Source organism: Siphateles boraxobius, unplaced genomic scaffold, assembly GCF_051911475.1.
Source record: "Siphateles boraxobius isolate OS27281-9 unplaced genomic scaffold, OSU_SipBor_1 65, whole genome shotgun sequence".
NCBI classification, from domain to species: domain Eukaryota; kingdom Metazoa; phylum Chordata; class Actinopteri; order Cypriniformes; family Leuciscidae; genus Siphateles; species Siphateles boraxobius.
Window position 1 is genome coordinate 5,369,957 of NW_027509192.1, and position 20,237 is coordinate 5,390,193.

The 20,237-nt window shown below is 39.2% G+C and overlaps 1 protein-coding gene across 2 annotated transcripts; it reads right to left on the reverse strand.

The window, feature by feature from the left end:
- Nucleotides 1-2,197: 2,197 nt before the first annotated feature.
- enc2 (ectodermal-neural cortex 2) lies at nucleotides 2,198-19,998 on the reverse strand. 2 transcript variants are annotated; one of them, XM_077210429.1, is made up of 4 exons: nucleotides 19,856-19,998; nucleotides 17,389-17,499; nucleotides 13,558-15,405; nucleotides 2,198-3,856 (listed from the first exon to the last, which is right to left on the reverse strand). In XM_077210429.1, exons 2-3 carry the CDS (start codon nucleotides 17,450-17,452, stop codon nucleotides 13,592-13,594), a joined length of 1,878 nt encoding a protein of 625 aa, XP_077066544.1. In that variant the 5' UTR covers nucleotides 17,453-17,499; nucleotides 19,856-19,998; the 3' UTR covers nucleotides 2,198-3,856; nucleotides 13,558-13,591. The 2 variants fall into 2 exon arrangements, with proteins under 2 accessions (XP_077066544.1, XP_077066545.1); XM_077210430.1 differs by lacking the exon at nucleotides 17,389-17,499.
- Between the last annotated feature and the right edge of the window lie 239 nt (nucleotides 19,999-20,237).

The following is a 20,237-nucleotide window of genomic DNA, read 5'->3' on the forward strand; positions in this document are numbered from 1 at the left end:
TACAGAGTACTGTACTTGGGTACACTTTTTGAGTAGGCTATCTGTACTTTACTTGAGTATTATTTTTTCTGGAAACTTTTACTAACTTCACTACATTTGAAAGACAAATATTGTATACTTTTTACTCCACTAAATTTCTGTCAAGGTCGTTAAGTAGAAAGTAGTAACGTCAGTCGGGATGATTTTGGTTGCAGACGTTAGTTGCAGACGTTGGAAATGATTGCAGTTGGTTGCAGACGTTTGAAAACATCCCACGTCGAACAGACATTGGATTTTGGTTGGAAATGAAAGTCGGGTTGACTCGACTGATGTTGGTTTCTGGCGTCAACCAGATTTTCATTTTAAACCACAATACAACATCTGTCCAACGTTGGAGATTAACATCAATCTGACATTTTTGTCATTGTTTTGGAGCACACTAGCTTATAGATAACAGTAAGGCTAACATATTCATACTAAAAGCCAAAAAACTTTTCAAAGAGACTTTAAATAGGGCACTATTTGAGGGAACAGTCATTTGTGAGTCTGAAACAATTGTGGATGTTATTGAGTGCACTTCAAACTCACATTCAATCCCACTACTGGAACTGTGTTCTAGAAATACATTATTGATATGATAAGGGAGATTTCTGACACAACCAATATCTGATTACGTTAATATTATTAGTCTTCTCGACTAGATGTCATTCTTATTTTAATTATTTACCTCGTAGGATGTTACAGTGGGGTCCCTGCGGTTGTCCCGCCCTCACGCCAGTAAACACATCATTGGATGGAGGGGGGGGGGGGGTATGAGTATGACCTAGACATATATTTCGGATATATGGGACTGGGTTATTAAAATGTTTATGTTTTGCATATTCTTGAACCTTGTGGAGGTCTTCTTTGGTGTCTAAGTAGCAGACTACGGCTGTTATTTGAGCCCAGTCCTCAGGGCTAGCAGGTGGCCTGAAAGGCTCAATGAGTGGCAGGAGAGACTGCGCTCAACATTCTTGCTCGGCAGAGGATTTACCTTCCATTTACCCAGGGTGCTTCGTCTATCTGTCTGTCGTCCTCACTCCCTCCCAGAATCCACTGGGCTGTCAGCCACCGTACCAGATTAGAAGCTTGAAAGGAAATTGCAGAGAGTCTAGTCGTTATCTCCTATCTAAGAGGACACAACTATTTAGATGTTAATTACATCACAAATGTTCCATTGCTCATACTGCACATGAAGTGGTTAGTTCTCGAAATTGAAATATTTACGCAGCTCCGTCTCACTCCAAAAAACATTCTTGCTGCAGTGCACCAGTGTATCGGTCATTCAGTGTCAGATGTGCTAATAGCTTCTCACAGGCTCAAGAGTAAACTTGAACTCCATAAAACTTTGCAAACAGAGGTGCCTCAAGGAATCATTTTGAAATGCCAGCCTCCGTTTGCAGACGACTGCACAATTTCCTGAACTCAGCGCCCTCTCCTATTTTAAGGAATATAGCGGATGTTTAAAAAACAGCCACAATAAATCTGCTTTTGGCATTGCCAGTCAATAAAAGACACTCCTTACCAATAATTGTTTTTGATATTTTTTTGTAAACATAGCTTCATTTACACTTTTCACTATGTAAATATCGAGACCTATTACACCCAAACAAATTACATTCTAGGGTCAATATTATAACTTGCATTACTTTTTACACAGATATTTTAGAACGACTATGTTGGTCCCCCCCCCCCCCCCCCCCCCAAAAAAAAACGGCTACACATTTGTTCAAGTGTGCTTTCTAATAAATAAAGTGCTACTCTTGACCAGCATCCAGTATCCATGAATTAATTTGTTCATAAGAAACTAAATTCTAAGTAAATTCTAACTAATTCTAACTGAACATTAATGTTAGTATAGTTTTTTGTTGATATAAAATTTTATTTTTATTAATGTAAGAATAACTACATATTATTTTGTGCAGCCAACAACAAAGCACCTTATAACATGTACTTTCTATCTGTAGGAGCAGGAAAGCAATGGATAAAACGTATAATTCGAGAAGAATTTCAAAAAAGGTCCATGCGGATTTAGCTTGGGCATTATAAGATTTAGCTAAAAATGTAAAGCTTGTTCTGGTTACGTCAAAAAACCTTGGATGTTTCATGGAGGAGTTTTCAGAGAGGAATCCAGCCGCTTTTTTAAACCTCCAGGGTGCTTATGAAACCAGTCTGCAAGTATCAAAAAATCATTTATTCAAACCCTTCAACAGACTGAATGAGCAACAAACACATCTACCGGTATTAGGCACCAGGAATTCAGTTCACAAGGACGCCAGTGGGATCTGCTGCATAATCCCAGAAAGTCCTCTTCAAATGGAAATGTTTAGCAGTGAGCCGTTTACTACAGAAGACAAACTCCCCTGAAACAAAATTCAAATTCCTTATCGAGAGATTTAAGACTGTAAGTGAGAAAAACCCCAACCTTCAACTTCAAAATCGTGGTTGATCTTAAAAGGATTTTTCTTTAGATTCAATATAAATTAAACTCAAACCACAAACAATAATTTAGACTCTTCCTTCTTTTCTTTAAAAACAAGCAAAAATAAAGGTTACGGTGTGGCATTTAAAATGTAAATGAATGGAGGATGTACCCAGCAAGCAATTTTGCGTTTAAAAGACATATAATAGCCGTCCAAACACAGCTCAGACGTCTAGGCTAAAGCAAGGCAGAATTTAGGGCTGTCAGTGAAAATTTTATAGACGTCTAAACCATCACCCAAGAATAAACTAGTCATCAATTAGATAACAAAGAGATGAAATGAGTGAAGAAATGAAACCAAACACCTTGTAATCACAGTTTACTTGGCTTGCATGATGGGAATATCATACATCTCGCAAGTTATTTTGGCAAAAACGACATGTAACCAAATTTAAGGTTATTTTGGCTAGAAGTGGGTTACTCGGACTATATCGGGTCTATAGTTAACCTTGACGGTGAAATGACGGCCATTGCTTGCTGGGTAGAAGCAGATATAAGCCTATGCAAAGCATATATTTTCAAATTCTGCTGACAGAGCTTAACTTGTATTGGACCCAGAATGTTCTTTTAAACATAATCCAGCATTCAAATCCAGAGGAAAACAGTAACAAACACAAAAGCCCTCATCATCCATCATATAGTCTCATGTGCAATTATTTTTCTTCACTCTTTTGTTTTTGTCACAAATTAAATGCATTTATCAAATGTTTAAATCTTCAAGAAATCGAAAAACGAGAGGAAGTCCTTGATAATACTTTGTGCTGTAAAATCTATACAAGTAAAACTCATATCACAGATACTTTAATAAAAGTCCCACAGGAATTTTACCTCCTGCTCGAGTAAACTTGCACTTTCCCATGGGGATGTTCTGCATATCAGTAGATGTTTCAGATGTTTCATTTAACGCAGTGTCTGTAAGGCGTTTTGGAAGCAACATGAACATGCTGTACTGCCATTGAAAGTGAAGAAGTAAGTTTCAAGGAGGAAAATCATGCTTTAGTTGTCATTTGTCATGGTGCACTGGAATGTTCTTGACCTTGTTGGATTGCAAAAGAGTCTCTAAAGAGCAGATATTGGTGCAAGAGTGTAGTATGTCTTTGTGCCTTTGTTTGGCAATGAACAAGCATGGCATGAGTTAGCATTGTGCTGTAGGGAAAAGGCCTTTGTGGCCTCTCTTCTGGAGATTTTCAGCTCTTCTCTGTGGCTACTCTCAGCAGTGGACAGATGGTTTGTTTTCGAGAGTGGCCGTGACCGACCGCAGCCACACCACACCCACCGAGCAGAGGTGCTTCAGGCCAGCCAATGACAATCCAGCTCTGCTACCATCCATTCAGTGTGGCTAGAAGACCATGACACCTGCAATGAGAGACGGCACAGTATGAAACCAGATTTCCTCACAATTCCAAGCCAATCTCTGTAATTTGAACCCAGTCATTGCACTCAAACTTGATGCAATTGTAAGAGGCAATTTAAATTGACTAAGAAAAAGGGAGAAAAGAAAGAGAAGACAGGAAAGCACATTTCTTGTGATTCTCTTAGTTGAAAATCAACTAAGCTTAGTCAATCCTTGCAAAAAGTTAGGGAATGGAAACAAAAGTGTATTTTTTCACAAACAAACAAACAAACAAACAAACCTGTTTTTTGCAGTCATTCAGATACAAAGTGAAGAATGTAGTCCGATTCACAAATGACTTGATTCTTTTTAAACAAACGGCATAACCGGTGTAGACTAATTCTTGAAACTACTCCTGTGAACTGGGTTTTCTAATGATAGAGTTATAAGTTTGACCCAGTATGAAACTGTCCTGTATAACAACATTGGCAGAGAGAATTTCTTTTACAAGTATGAACCATAGACATAACTAAAATATATTTAAAAGAATCAATTGTAATCAAATCAAGATCTTGTGAACCAGAATCAAATCTGTCACACGAGAAACATATCTTGTAATATCTGCTCTTGCAATTTCTGCTGTTGCAACAGAAAAAGGTTGTAAATGTACTTTAGTTGGTACCAAAAACCAAAGAGTTTAAAATCGAAAAAGCACACAGAAAAGACAAAATGAGATTCAAAACCTGAATCTAAAACACTTTGAAATTACTTTGAAAAAGTAATGGGATCAATCACGGTCATCAAAGATGAACCTTGTCTGTTGTTCTGTCCGTGGAGAACATATGGGATTTGCAGTCTCGTAGCACTTTAAATGAGTCTACGCTTACAGAAGATTTAAAATCAATCGCTTACATCAGCTTTACATCCCACCAGTGCAGCTCGCCCATCAGGGGTGTCTGACTGCCTCTAATTCAATTCTCATCACCTCTAATACATTCCAATTTAAAGCTAATGCCTCCCCTAGAGGGTGTAGCCTAAGCGGTTAAAGCCACAACAATGAAATGATTTCAGAGCCTGCATTGACAATGCCATTGACATATTCATCAAATAGAATATCCTGTTCTTTATAAACCAAAAACAAAGTAAATATTTTGCAGATCCCAGGTGTGGGTTTCGCCTTATATGTGTCCATCTGCTTTATGATTCATTAAGTGTGAGATTCTGATCTGGCATAATAGCTGTCACATGCACTTGAAGGGAATGCTGTTGACACTTGTAGAGGATAAAAATGTGTAGAAATGAGGTGGATTTAAAAAAAAAATTGTGTTATTGCCTTAGGTGAACAGCTCAGGTGAATGGAGTGTATAATTCTATCTTGAGAAATACTATATTTGTCTACAAAGCCCTAATTAAAAAACACAAAAATAATAAATAAAATTAAATGACCCATTCGGAATTCGACCCTATCATTAATTTTTTAGATCACAATTCACAATTTCAAACAAGTTGGTTCAAGAGTAGAACAAGTCCATTCAAACAAATAATGTTTTGTTGATCAAACCTACAGAACAAATGGCAATAGAGTGGTGCATGTATGACGCCGGAACCCGGAAGTCTAATTTGCCGCTGGTTCCTTTGAGATTTTTCCTATGGGGTTTTTCAATTTAGAAGTAAAATAAAGCCTGTGGCAAACATAACTTAGCTATACTTTGACGTTTTGTCAAAACAAAGTATAGTCAAGTTATGTTTACGACCCCCATTATAAAACCCCGTAGGAAAGAACCAGCGGCGAATTAGTCTTCCGGGTTCTGACATCGTACCTGCACCACTCTATTGCCACATGTTTGTATGCTATATGCAACTGTTTTTTTAAATGTGCATATATGCACTCTTCAACACTAGGGCAACCACAAAACTATACCAACATAAGCCTTTCCCTTTACTCAAAAAATTCATGTTCACTGAACTTCCATTTAATACTAAACGGACTGAGAAGAAATAAAGTTATTGTGACTGTTCAATAACAGTTTATGTTTATTGTTTTAAAGTAAACAGAACAAGCATAAAGATCTAGGCCAATTTTAGTCTGATTAATGCTTGCTGGATGAAGCCAAGATGCAATTGCATTATCTAGGCTTATTAGTCCAGATGATTTCAGTTCAATTAAATACATGACATTTATAAAGAACACAGTTTAGTTCAACTGAAATGCAAATGTAGGCTACTTGTTTCCCAAGTTATGGTGGTCACTCCCAACAGGAAACGGTTACAAACTTTTAGTAAAAAAAATGGTTTAACAATCCTTCAGAACTTGCACTTCTGTGTAGATGCGTAAAACATGTTGCAAACACTTTAGGCTTATGGTTATGCTACCAGACTTTGTTTTCTAGATGGGTTAAAGTGGACATGGCATTACTCCCTAGTCCCTAATACAGTGATGGTAAAGGATAAATGTCGGTATGAAGACTGATTACAGTGAGCAGTGCCATTCGAGGAAACAGAGAGCTTCTGCCACTCGAGCGTTCAAATCCACAGCTAGTTTGAACAGGGCACCATAACCAGGCAAAGCTTATCCAGCCTTCACCAGACTGTGTCAGTGCTTGGTGGGTTAGAGAAGATGATGTGCATGGGAAATCTGGGCTTTTGCTACCTGTATCGGCCTGTTTCCACCGGTTGGGAGAACAGTGTACACTGCCAAAACATTGTGTTTCCTGCTTTAGTAACATGCATGCCACAAAGAGAGATTAGATTAAAACAACCCAATCCGATTTATGGGCTCTGTAACAGAAAAACAATTAGCTGGTTTAGTTTCTCTAAAGCCCCCTCCTTTAGGGTATGGGACGGGAGGTTGTGGTGGTTGGCAAGGGGTCAGAACTGTTCCAACTGGCAAATTACCTGGATTAGTTGAACACAATGCTGCCAATGAAACTGCACTGTTGGCAGAAAAAGCAGAAACTAAGTCTTATTGAGGACATATGGGATGTGCTACAGGGGTGTCAAAAGAGATGACATTACAGGCCATTGCCTGAATATTCCCTATTATATATACCTGGAGCTTCTGTTCATTATTCACTTCCTGTAAAGTAAATCAACAAATTAGCAACAAATGCTAATTGATTCCATCAAACACGGCTTAAGGAGATTCCCGAACAGAAGTGGTTTGAGAAAGTCCACTGTCAAGTTGTAGTGCAAAGAAAGGCCTTTGTTCAAGTAAAGTGTTGGTGGTGGGGTAACTCAATGGAAATGGCCTGAAATTACCTGAAACTCATGCTTTTTAAACCTGTATGACTTTTCTTTCTGTGGAATATAAAAGGTAATACAATTTGTTTGTTTTGTATTGTTGTAAAGTAGGGATGCGAATTTCTGCCAAAAATGGCATTCGAAAATCGAGGAGCAAAAGTCGATTATCGTTCAAAAAAAAAACAAAAAAAAACGCACACTCACAATGACAGAAAGGGAGGCCAATTTCATCTTTAGCGATTTGTCATCAAACAAACTGTTTATTAATTGAACAAGTAACATGTTTTCGTCGTTTTTTTAACATAGTTAACAGAGGAAAAAACAAGCATGACAGTCCGTTTTTGCATCACCAAACCAGATCCTTGTTAGATAAAAAAAAATAATGTCATATGTCATAATGATTTAATGCGAACCTGCCTTGTTACTGCAATAGCCAACTTTTTAAACAAATTAGTTTCAAATCAAAACTATTCGTGTGATGCCACTGCGCAATACACACACATTACCGCGGGATGGCGGGTGTTCATTTCATAAACTGTGGACAATGGTAGCTTATTTAATGTAGCCTATAAATTAATATGTTCAACGGATAATGTCATCATACTTGTAGTAGTGCTATCGTCGCGTAATAATCTGTTTGGTTGTAAAAGGTATTACCTGAATGAAATGAACTCGAATGTATCGTCCTGTGGAATCAGTCATTCACAGACATCATACGAAGATGTTTAACTATCTTCATCGCTGGCATAAATATGATGCATATTTGCAGATTTGCTTTCACTAGACTAAACTGTAGGCCCACGGCCACTTCATCCAACGCTCTCGATGTTCTTAAATCTTTCTGTTCCGACTCCGAGTGTGAATTGAAAGCGATTCATAGGATTCAGTGCGTGCAGGAAACTGAACAGACCATTCAAACTGATTCACGAACCGATTTAAGACAGATCTGACAACTTGTTTGATGAAGTCTTTGAACAGAATCAACTCAAAAGAGTGATTCATTTGTGAATTGAGCATCGCTCATGCCCATAAAAAAGATGCAGCGCGCTTGGAAGAAACTATGCATTTAACAGCATGCATTCCATTAAAATAAAGTAACGAGAGGAACGTCGCCCCAACATAAGGAAGTAAATGTAGCCTACTTTGTAGACGGTTACTACCATAGACAGTAAAGGTTACTACCCACCTCTGTTGGGGCGCAGAGTTAACGGTTACGGTGCTCTTCTTCTGTTGTTTGTTTACACTATGTATAAAACACTGGTATCCTATCGCGCAGTAGGGGCTTTCATTCATGTTAGTGACACCTTGTGTCCCCGACAGGAAAATACCCTGCTGCGCGATCTGTGACAGTTGGCGCACCGTCAATTATGACACATTGGAATTGCGCGAAAATATAACGATATTCGAAAAAGCTATTATGATCGAATTTCGAACGCAGTTCGACTATTCGAAGATCGCGCCTCATCCCTATTGTAAAGTCAGTGGGGTCCAATGTTCATAGAGTTTTATTGTATAGCCAAAAACATTTTATTTTAAAAATATCTTCTGTGTTCTGCAGAAGAAATATAGTTTTGGAACAACATCAACATCATTTAATTTTTAAACTATACCTGGAAAATAATGTGCAGTTTATAAACTATACTATTCAGAAAAAAGATGTATATAAATAACAGCTCATGAATAAAATGTTTGACAATACGTGGCATAAAAAAATAAAAAAACAGGGACTAACATGATACAAGCTTTACATAAGCCTTTTCATTTAATGGACAACCTCTGCCACAAAACTCTAAAAGATTTTCTTCAGTTTCTTCCTTTTTTTTTTAGGGATGTTAGGTCTCTAGAAAAACATACTATAACTTGATTTACAGTTTTCAGCAAGGCTGTCTGATTATGACTAATAATGTAAAATTTAGACTGTGGGATTCAATTATCCTGTTGTCTAACATGATGCACAGCTTTCTGAAATGGATTACATTCAGGTACTCCTCTCCTTGTCCCTGGCCGCTGCAGGTTTTAAAATATTTATAAACGGAAAGTGGAATCCCAACCCTGCACATGCAGGCCTTTAAATCATTTATGAAGCTCATTCTTCTCTGATTTGTTTTTCATAATGACACAGAGACATACCACTATGGAAACCAACAGATATTTTAAGTGCGAGACACTGAAAGCATCGAGCTGGGCCGCCCATACTCATCTCTATTAATTCTCCATTGCTTCAACTCAGTAGAAGTTTGAAACACACCAGCCTTTGCTTTTATCACCCACTTCTTAAGTTACTTTATCAGGAGAGAGAAGGTTGTGAGGCTGAACAGGGTAACGAGATGAATAGGAGAGTGTGGGAGGTCTATATAATACTTGAAGAACTTAAAATCTGCCATCTTTGCTCAAGGGCGGTCAGATCTGCTGCAAGGTTGTCTTTGAGTTGTAAATAACTCAATCACAAAAAATAGGTCCAAGCTGAAGCCCAAGCTGTGATGTTAAAAGCCGCTTTTCCACCTTTCGGGCCAAATGGTTTAAAGAACGGTAAGGAATGGTTCCAGTTAAATTCCACTTGAGCCTGGTACAGCATGGCACACATACAAACGGTTCTCGACTCTTTTTACAGTAGTCTACACTACTCTGGCATTTTCGAAAACACTCCAGACCCCGTTTTAGTTTGAAAACTCCAGAGTTGCGTTTCAGTGTAAACGGACCAAAACGGAGACTTTTGAAAAAGAAAGGCATGGATACTCACATTACGCTACCAGAACACGACAATAACAGAACTGGGCTGAGTTTCCCAAAAGCATTGTAAGCCTAAATTGATCGTAGAGACGGTTGGTGGCTATTGTTCTGCGATCAACTTAGGCTTACAATGCTTTTGGGAATCGCAGCCCAGAGCAGACTCTCTCAATGGTTCTGCAACATACCAGCCTCGATGACCGTGTAAACAATAACGAGGATCAATTTCATTTTAAAATGCTGTTTTTAAACGAAAACGCACTAGTGTAAACATGATGTTTGGCTAACCTGAACTGTGCTAGTAGAATGCGTGTAGTGACGTCACAACTCAGGGTGGTCACTTGTCTGGCTACCATTCTTTGTAGCTGGATAAGCGTGCTATTTGAGCGACTTAAACACAAATTAATAATACAATTAAAACAAATATCTTATCCTCCATAACGCTATTTACATCAAATATTACCTGTAAACTCGTCCGTTACCAAGGCAACGACTGATACATTTGTATAAAAAAAATTCCAAAGAGCTCCGTTATCAGCTCGGAAATGAACGGTTAAGCAAAGAAAACAGTTTGGCCTGAAGGTGAAAAAGAGGCCAAAGACAGCGGAAGGAAAAACACCAGCTTAAATATAAATTCAAGCATCCTTTAAAAAACATCTTCTATAAAGAAATATTTGCTATTTCGCTACACACCGATCAATTTTAAAGCACATCAATGGAAAAAAAAAATGCTACCAGCAGAGTCTAGCAGAGCCATGCTAACCAGCTAAGCTTTAACCCTTTGGTTGGTACACATTCAACAATGTTTATTCTCTTCCTGTGGGCGTTCCTGGAGGACGCTGCTGCTGCCAACATCCTTCAGCAGGCCTGCCTCCAAACATTCTGATTTTGTGCCCCCTGGGGCTAATTATAAAACCCAGCTTTTGCTGGGCCACCTGCTTCACTGTGAAATGAAGCACTTGTGGTGTGAACGGAGTTGCTGGCTGGTGAAGAGTGTTAATGATTACTCACAGAAGTAATCATTTTCTAATCACCAGGAGATGCAATGAGACGGCTATGGTCCCTCTTCAGGCAGTCTAATTCAAATGACACAAGTGAGAGATGTTCAGCTGACTGTTATGACGCACTCATAGAGACCATCGGCACAATTGTAATTCCTCAGTATTAGGTTTAAGAAGCAACAACCTTTGCTGTGTCCATATACAAACCAATATGCAGGCAGACCATCGTTCAACTCTGACTTCAGGCAGACAAAGGGGCTCGCTGGCTTCTGAGAAAGGCTGCTCATGCAAATATTGTTTGTCAGTAATGACCTATTAGCCCTGGTCTTCATCGGTGCTGACAGACAAGATATTATGATGGCATGATAATGAGTCTAAGATGCCTATAGAATAAAGGGTATTATAACGAAGCTTAATGCATTTCATATAGTCAATAAGCATTATTTCTTTTTACAGTTCAATGCAAACGAGTGCTTTATATTTATACACTTATGCTTTTGTTTGATAGGAAAATAGGGAGCTTATAAATGGAAATGATGAGAGAGTTTTCTTGTTTCTTGGGAGAGTGTACTCATTATCATTTATTAATAAATTTAAACTGAATTTTTTTAAATATTTTTTTTAAACAAACAAAAATCAATGGTAAAATACTGTAGTGAGTGATGCATTGAAATAAATTATTGGATGAACATACTAGGCCAAATAAAATTGATAATTCAAATTAGCCGTTGTTTAGAATGACTTAACCGATTTTATGTTGTAGCCTACATTTGAGGCTCAAATACAATAATTAATTTTGTACAATACATCTATAGCTTTAAAAACTGAAATTTGTCTAATATCTGTACCTTGTCAAGAATACACAAAAGATGGAAACTAGTCATTTTTAAAACAAAGGTAGCAGGTACCTTACGTAACAAACTATTCTCCCTTCACACATATGAAATAGTTCCTCTAATGAAGCACATAAACAGCTTTTTATTCATGCACTAATAGCCAAAGAGAAGTATTGCTTCTGGGCATGGGGACTTCAATGCACAAGAAGGAAATGCAAAATCTGCACATTTGCAAATCGCATTTCAATTGTTCAAACTGTTTCTGTTCACATCTTCAGCCTAGACTGTTCTCTGGCCACTGAAAATATTCAGCAAAAGATGTTTTGCCTTAAGTTCTCAGTGGTCAACATTTAAGCGCAGAAAAATAAAATAAAAATAATTGTTGTGAATTAGATGGTACAGTTGATGGGAAACAAAATGCTTTAGGCCCCGTCCACACTACTGCGTTTTCGTTTAAAAACGGAGAATTAAAACGAAAACGATCTCCGTCCACACCAGCGTTTTAGCTGCGTATTAGAATTGATCTCCGTCCACATTAAAACGACTGAAAACTCGGATCACGTGACCATTCTCCAACACTGTGCATGCGCGTGCCGGTGTAAACAGGAAACGGATGGACTATTCCTCAGATTTGATGAGGAAGCAAGTAACGTTAGCTACCTCTGCAAAGATTAGAAAATGTCGAAGCTTAACCCAAAACCGACGCTCCATGTACGGTTGATACCGCCGCTGCACACGGGAATTGTCATAGATCGCTCGAATAATAGTTTGCCTCCGGCGCATGTAGGCAGTTATAGCATTGTAAAATGCAGAATTTGCTTGCACAACAGCTGCTAACAAAGACATCAAAGTCAGTAACGCTTGTAATTCGTTATCCATGTTGCACTCACTAACATCAGCTACGTAGTCCAGGATGTTTTTGTTTGTTTTCTTCCGGTGACGGGACATGTGATGGGTGGCTGACGAATCAGGGAAGGATACGTCATGGGTGATGACACCCAATCATAGAGCCGAGCGTGACCTTCTACGTCATCGTTTCTAAACTCCTCCGTTTTGTTCCGTCTACACTAAAACGCCCTCCGGAGATTCAAAACGAAAAACGGAGCTGCAGCGTTTCTAAACTTCTCCGTTTTGGGTCTTCGTTTTTCCCGTTTTAGTGTGGACGGGAGGTGCAAACGTAGCAAAAGGTCTCCGTTTTTAAACGAAAACGCAGTAGTGTGGATGGGGCCTTAGCAGCTGTCTCAGCAACAATAAGCACCCTCCTCCCTAAATCTCTCTACACCGAGTCTCTCATTGCAGCCGGTAATTACAGAGATTAAGCCACTTTGTGCTCTCACTCAACCTAATAGCCAATTGACAGAAAAAGCTTTGTAATGTAGATCACGAATCAATTTTTCAATGGCTCACTAGAGCTGACGCATCACTATGATCCTAAGTGAGAATTCATGAGATGTTTGAGCCTCAAACTTCAACCCTCTTGAAGATGTTGCCCTTCAACGACAGCCGCTGCTCTATAATATTCCTAGACATCCAGATGGTTTAACACAATAATTTTCTCTTTGCTCAACTACTTTCAGAAATCTCAATAAGATAGGAGCACTCAGCTGCTTTCAAAGGCGGCTGTCAAGCCCCAATTTAACATTTTGGCATGCAGTTATCTTGACAGAAATCATTGTTTATGTGTGAAGGTCGACAGCCTGCTGACTTCTGTTCTTATTCTGCTTAGAATTATGATTCATTGACTTTTCAGTGGAAGCACCAACAATACAAAATGATTCAGTTGTGCGTGTGTGTCTGTGTCTGTATAGATCAGATAAGGTAATACAGATACTTGCACATTCAGAAAGAATAGTAATTTCAGTATAGAGTCTTTCAACATACAGAAGCACATCAAAATGAAAGAAAAGCCAAAAACCTTACCCAGATCAGCTCCATACACTTTAATTGGAGGCGACTATGCAGGAAGATGTTTCCAGGTGCTGACAAAAGCAGTTGGAATCAGTGAATAAGGCACGGTAGTAATACTGTTCCAGCTATCCGACGTCGGATCATAACAATCCAGGGTTTTACACCGCTGTGTACCGAAGTACCCACCAACTACATAGAGTTTATTACCAGAGGCTACAGCATGGCAGCTCATTCTTTTAGAAGTCATGTCACCTACACGTGTCCATTGATTGGTCTCGCAATCAAATCGGTAGGCGGACGCTGCTGTGAACTCTGTGTCACCACCCATTATGAATATCTGACTGCCGAGAACGGCAGCGGCGGTGTATCTCCAGGGTTGCGGGCACTCGGCAGCTATGGTCCAACGGTTTTCAACAGGGTCATAGCACTGGACCTTTGAGGCCTTGTCCCTGTGGATAGTTGTTCCACCAAACACAAAGAGTTTCAGCTTGGCACTGACTACTGCTGCATTGCTGACACCATCCCTAAGTGGTGCCATCATTGTCCATTTGTTGGTTAAGGGGTCATACCGCTCAACCTGTTTAAGAGATACTGAAGGGGAGGCTGGGAAGACACCTGCTATAGCAGTGTGACCCCCCACAACATAAAGGCAGTTTTCAAGTTCAGCCGAGCCATGTCCAAAACGTGCAATTAGCATTGGGGCACCTTTTGACCATTCTTCATGTACCGTGTCATATATCCAGACATCCTTTGACACTCCATTTTCTGACCCCCTTCCTCCTGTCACGTAAACTTTGCAGCCAATGGCACATGCACTGAACTCCTTTCTGGGACTGGGAAGATCTGATTTAGGGATGATCTCTTTAGCTTTGTGGTCCACTTGGTAGATCTTATCACACATAAACGTCTGACCCCCAAGAATGAGAAGTGTGTGCCCAGCTTTGCGAGGCCTAGCACAGGGGCTAGTGACAATGCCGTCATTCTGCAGAATCTTTTTCTTACACTGCATGGCCTCATCAACAATCTGTCGGCTCCTTTTATCTGACATCACAAGTTCCTCACATGCCACGGCCTCAATGAGGCATCCCGAGGGCAACAACGCGAGGCGTATTCCTCGCAGCAGTTCAGGAAGATAGTCTCTGCGGCTGTCTAAGTCATACCTAACCCAGCGCATGACCGCATTGAACACAATCTGTTCATCTTCAACCTCCAGCTCATCACTCAGGATGAGATCCAAAAGCTTGTCTTTCGAGAGGCCACAGAAGTCTTCAGTGTCTCGAAGAGTCTCAAAGTGAATGAGGCACATCCTCCATGACAGCTCATAAAGGCGCTTGCACTGATGAGCGTCAGAGAGCAGCATCATTCCTAAGCAGTTTGATGCGTGCAAATTCTTCTCCAAAAATTCTGCTGCTGCATCACGGATATCATGAAACTGTAGCATATCTCCAGCCTCGAGAAGTGACTCTGCATTCTCCTCATTGATGATGACACGTGAGGAGTAAGCAAAGTCCAACAGCAGCTCCAGAACTTCTGGGTGAACACTGTCACGGAAGTTAACCTCATTGTCAAGGCTTTCTCGTAGGCCACCGCTGAACATGGCTTCAAAGTAGCGACTGCAGGCAGCAAGCACAGCTCTGTGACAGGGAAAGGAGCGGTCGCCTGCCCATAGCGTTACATCTGTGAACATGCACTGTTTGCGAAGGGTATTGAGGTGGGTGAGCACACTGTCTGGATGAGAGGGCTTGTGGAAGAGCGAGATGTTCATGGAGCCTGTGCTCGTCCTCGACTTGCGGTTTTCATGGACGCTGACTGACATCTTTTCCAGCACCTCCAAATTTTCACTGGTACCAATATCCCGAACTAGAAAAATAAAAAAGCACAACACAAATGGTTAGCAAGTGATCTAAAAAGTATCTTCAGTATTGAGGATGACTCACTGCTGTACATTTATGCTTGGCAATAAAATCACCAGTGAGAAAGTGGTATGTTGCTGTATCAACAAAATCTAGAGCCAACTAGTGCCAGTTTTTTCAGCTGCAGACAACGTAAATTAATCTTGGATGATTAGGATTAGCTTAAATGTGGTTGTAGTGTTTGTCATGCCTTGGCTCAGTAATCTTTTACAAGCTTCTTTTTTGTGTATAAAGGCTAGAGATTGAAAATGAATTGCCTGGATGACATTTTTACATCCTTCACTAGACAAACTTTGCTTGACATTTTACTAGATATTCACAGCTCTTTCAGCAATGAAATATTACTTCAACAGTTAAGTTCACTGTAAATTTGTTCAGAGGATCTGAGAACTGTAATCCTTCTTTACACTGTTAAGCCAATACAAAGTGCACAATTAATCAACTCAGTCTCTAATTCTTACATTTTATGCTGACACAGGTTGTTATACAATTTAGATTTGTAAATTAAATCAGAAGGCTAATCCTTTGTTTTTGGCAAACATAACCTAAGAAATTCAATAAGACCATAATTACAATGAAGAAAAAAAAAATATATGAGCATCCTGGCTAAACTATTCAATAGTATTTTTACTTGAACAAATTTGAGAAATTTCTAAATAAATAAAATTGCAAGAGAATAAAAATAATAATAATAAAAAAAATAATAATAATAATATATATATATATATATATATATATATATATATATATATAATCTATTTAGGTACCAAAATTACTGTTTAGGTTATCAGTCGTACGTAGCAACTTTACACAGCTTTTCAAGTAAAATAATTAATAACACAATTATAGCTTTGTAATTAACTGGGTAAGGTATTGTTTTTTCGTATAATTTACTTACATTGTTCACAATGCTAAAAAAACCAAACAATCACAGACATGTTTATTGAACACATAACTGGAGTGACGAAAACCAGTCCATATTGGTGTTCCATAGACATGCTTTAGCACAAAAGCGAAAAGTATGGTGTGCTTGCAATGTAGACAGCACAACACCCAATATACACTGAGTGCAATGCAGCAAAACTAGAACGCTCCTATTATTATCAACAAAGCATAGTGTAAATTAGATGAGTTTGTTGATTAACATTGGGAGCATTCTCGAGAGTTACCGTATAATGCCATAAAAATAAAAAAAAAACAGTTAATGGTACAAAAATTTAATACTCATTTAGAAAAACACAAAAATGGCATGCAGTAGTGTTTTAATGTACATTCTATTAATAGATGAATAATCAAGATTACAATAATCTACTGAAATAATTGAGAATTACAGTATGATTTCCCCCCCCCATTTGTGCAGGCCTACAACAAAAACTGAATATTTTAACATTTAATTTGTTAGGTTTAAAAGGCCGTGGCAGTTAAAGGTACAAAGCGCAGGTTATACGATTGACATGAGCAGACTACCAGAATTTACCAGTCAATAAAATACATAACAACACCCATTAAGTGTTTTGCTTGGTCAGGCTTGCTTTTATGCCAAACATGATTTGGTGAAATCCAGACAGTTTTGCCCTTTCTGTCTAGGTTTCAGCTGCAAAGGTTCAATGTTACCAGTGGCTCTTTGTGTAAGTGAATGTGCTTACATGCAAACTGGATTCTTTAACTGATGTGGTTTGAGGTTATTGTGATGAGAGAGGGGCGCAAGCATGCACAAACATCAGCAGGGTCTTTATGGATCACACTCTCGAGTTGACATGAATCACAAAGCCAGAGGTTGACCACAAAGGATGCAAGGTCACAGCTATCCGTGCAGAAAGCTATGCAGGGGGATAAGGGCAACTGGGAGGCTGGTATTGCAGGGATTGGATGCAGGGCTGTTGATGGGTGAACGAGAATAGGGAGCAAGCAGGTGTCTAAAACCACTTACAGCGACAAAAACTGCTGACCCACGCACAGGCACTGACAGTGAGGATCTGAGGGGGGGTCTGCATTGGTCCCAAAAAGCGTCCCTTCAACAGACCAGGTGAACAGAGTTGTCCTTAATGGGACCAGGGAACAAAGAGAAATTGATTTATTTTTTCCACATATAAATATGAGCACCCTTGTGAGGGTTTCCAGGCATTTCTTGCAAGCTATGGCTTTCGTGACAATAGATTAAATGTTGCATAATTCCACAACAGTTGACTTATGGTCAGGTTTGTGGCTGAATAAAAAAAAAAAAGAGAGCTGAAAAAGAAGCCCAACTATTATTTCACAGCTTGATGAAACTGCCTTGGAGTTCCTGCATGGTTCATCCCATCACCCATGGTAACCATCACTCAACAACAGCATGTGAGCTGTGCCAAAGTTGCTGAATCATTCAATGCGAACAAACTAACTACCTATCCATGCGGATATTCTCACCAGCATGAATGACACCTTTTAATTGCAATGCCACTGAGAGGCTCAGGCACAAAGGTCTCATTTTCTTTGAATGTTCTTCCTGTGTAAACATCCAAGCTCCTCGGACTAAATAGCTTTTCCAGGTTCTTTTCACTGAGGGTGTTGGTATTCTAGAGCTGTATTTCAGTTAAACTACAGCAAAGGAGGGAGGGAGGTGCGTTTTGTGTGTTCGAGGAAAGTCAAAAGCTGGCAATCTCACTGATTTGAAAAAGCTTAATGAATCACTGGCCTGCATGAAGTCCATCATCAGGACCAAATTCTTCTATCAGCACTAAGTATGTGGACACAGATGTTTCTAGATATGCAAGCTTGATTATGTGCAGATTGTGCACCGCTGCAATTCAAAACGTGGCAGCACACAGCACGTTCTTTTTGTTTCTCCAAAAGGGGTGTTATAGCAGATGTCTTCTGGATTAAGAATTTCAATCAGTATCGAAAAACATATTTGCAAAAATAAATTACCTTTAGAGGAACAACAGCTTGTCACTGGCACAGTACCCTTAAAGGGACAACTTTGTACCTTAACTACCCCTAAAAGCTGCATGTTAGTACGATAGACCAGTAATATGTTCCCTTAAGATACTACTATAGCCTAAACCTTTTAGGGGTAAATAAATAAGGTACAACGTTTTCCTTTTAAGGGTACTGTCTCCTAGCCGAACACTTCACTAGTTGCTACAGACAATAGCCTACTTAAAATTGAGAATGAGAAACTGCATAAACTGTAAATTGAGTTTGCTGCTAATGTTACAGAAGATTTTATTAGTATGCCCATATTGGTGGTGATGTCGACAAAAACTTTAGTGAAAGCATTAAAAACAGTCCCGTGTTGGTTCCTTATTTCTTAGAACTACACAAAACAGTGAAAGCAGCATTTCACAAACCTGCAATGACACCCACTGAAGGACATACAAGCATCTAAAAATGAGCCAATAGTCCGTTTGGTAAATTAGAGAGGCATACCAAAACTGTGTTTTAGGGAACAAAACTGAGAACCACTGGTAGTGAAATACGTAAGTTCACAGCTGATTAATTAAGGCGAATATAATGACAATTTTAGGGTCATGAAAACTTTGCAAGAGTAAATAGCAGCCAATATGAGTTTAGACAGGCTTGTTACTTGAACTATGACCAATGTAAAAATAACCGGAATGAAGTTCAAACACTGCCGTTATACATGAACCCTGAACCTTGTATGATTGTGAATTGTGAATTTCCTGTCTCTTATCACATAAACATATTTCAATTGTGTAAATATTCTGTAGGAGCAGGTGTACTTTGGCGCGGGATTGGGTGAAAATGATAATAAAATAAAATACACAATTTTACCTCAGCTGTTCCCTCAGTTAACCTGTCGCCTCCTTAGACTATAAAAAGTGGACATTAAGACACATAACGCAATAAATAAGGCTGTTTTGTAATAAACTGCGACTATTCGACACTTCAGAAATGCTCGCACGAACTCAAGCTAGAGTTAGCCAGCTCAATACGCGTTAAACAATGCAAAAAGATAACTGGATAACTTACAATAAAGTCAAATGTAATTGTAATACGAAATAATATCAGTAATATCAGAAATGACAGATTAGGGTGCGTTTAATCTTAAAGCGACCGCTCAGTAACGATACTGTGAATGAGAGGAGCTAATGCTGTTAGCGGAGAGTTGTAACTCAGCGTATTGACATGCAGAAGAAAGCCTGACTAACTCCTCCTGGCGATTATATACACGTAAAGACAATGATTTCCCTGTAAGCGATCATTATCTTCCGATTTACACCCAGGTGGTCAACAGTCTCTATCCAGCTCACATCTAAGCCTGACTGATTATATTGGCTTTTCCAGCTCTGCCCAAAACAGGAAGAACAGTGCAGATGCTGGTTAGAGTGTTAATCATTTTAAGCTTCTTACTTTAATATAATACTTTTTTTTTTAGAAAGACATGACATACTTACAGTGTTCTGCGCGTTAGTGGCAAATCCTGACGTTGTGCGCTATTAGACTTAGGGAAAGAATCATAGTTTAGTTCACCTCTTGTCTGGCTGGCTGTTACTTTGTTCACATTCCAGTCCTCACTGATGAAAAACTGTGGAGTCTCCCGAGGTAATATCCAAAAGCGGGGGAATGTGTAAAGAGTGATTGACATACCGTTGTCCAATCACGAACTGAGACTTTATGCAAATATAAATTGTAGCCAATAGGAACGTTCCGAGCTGAAAGTCTGCGCTGTTTTCTGTGCAAAGCAGCCAATGGCTGAACAGCGGGAGGAGCGTCGCGGCGGGCGATGACACAAGGCATCACAACAATTAGCAGGGAAGTATTGTGACTTTTTGTGTG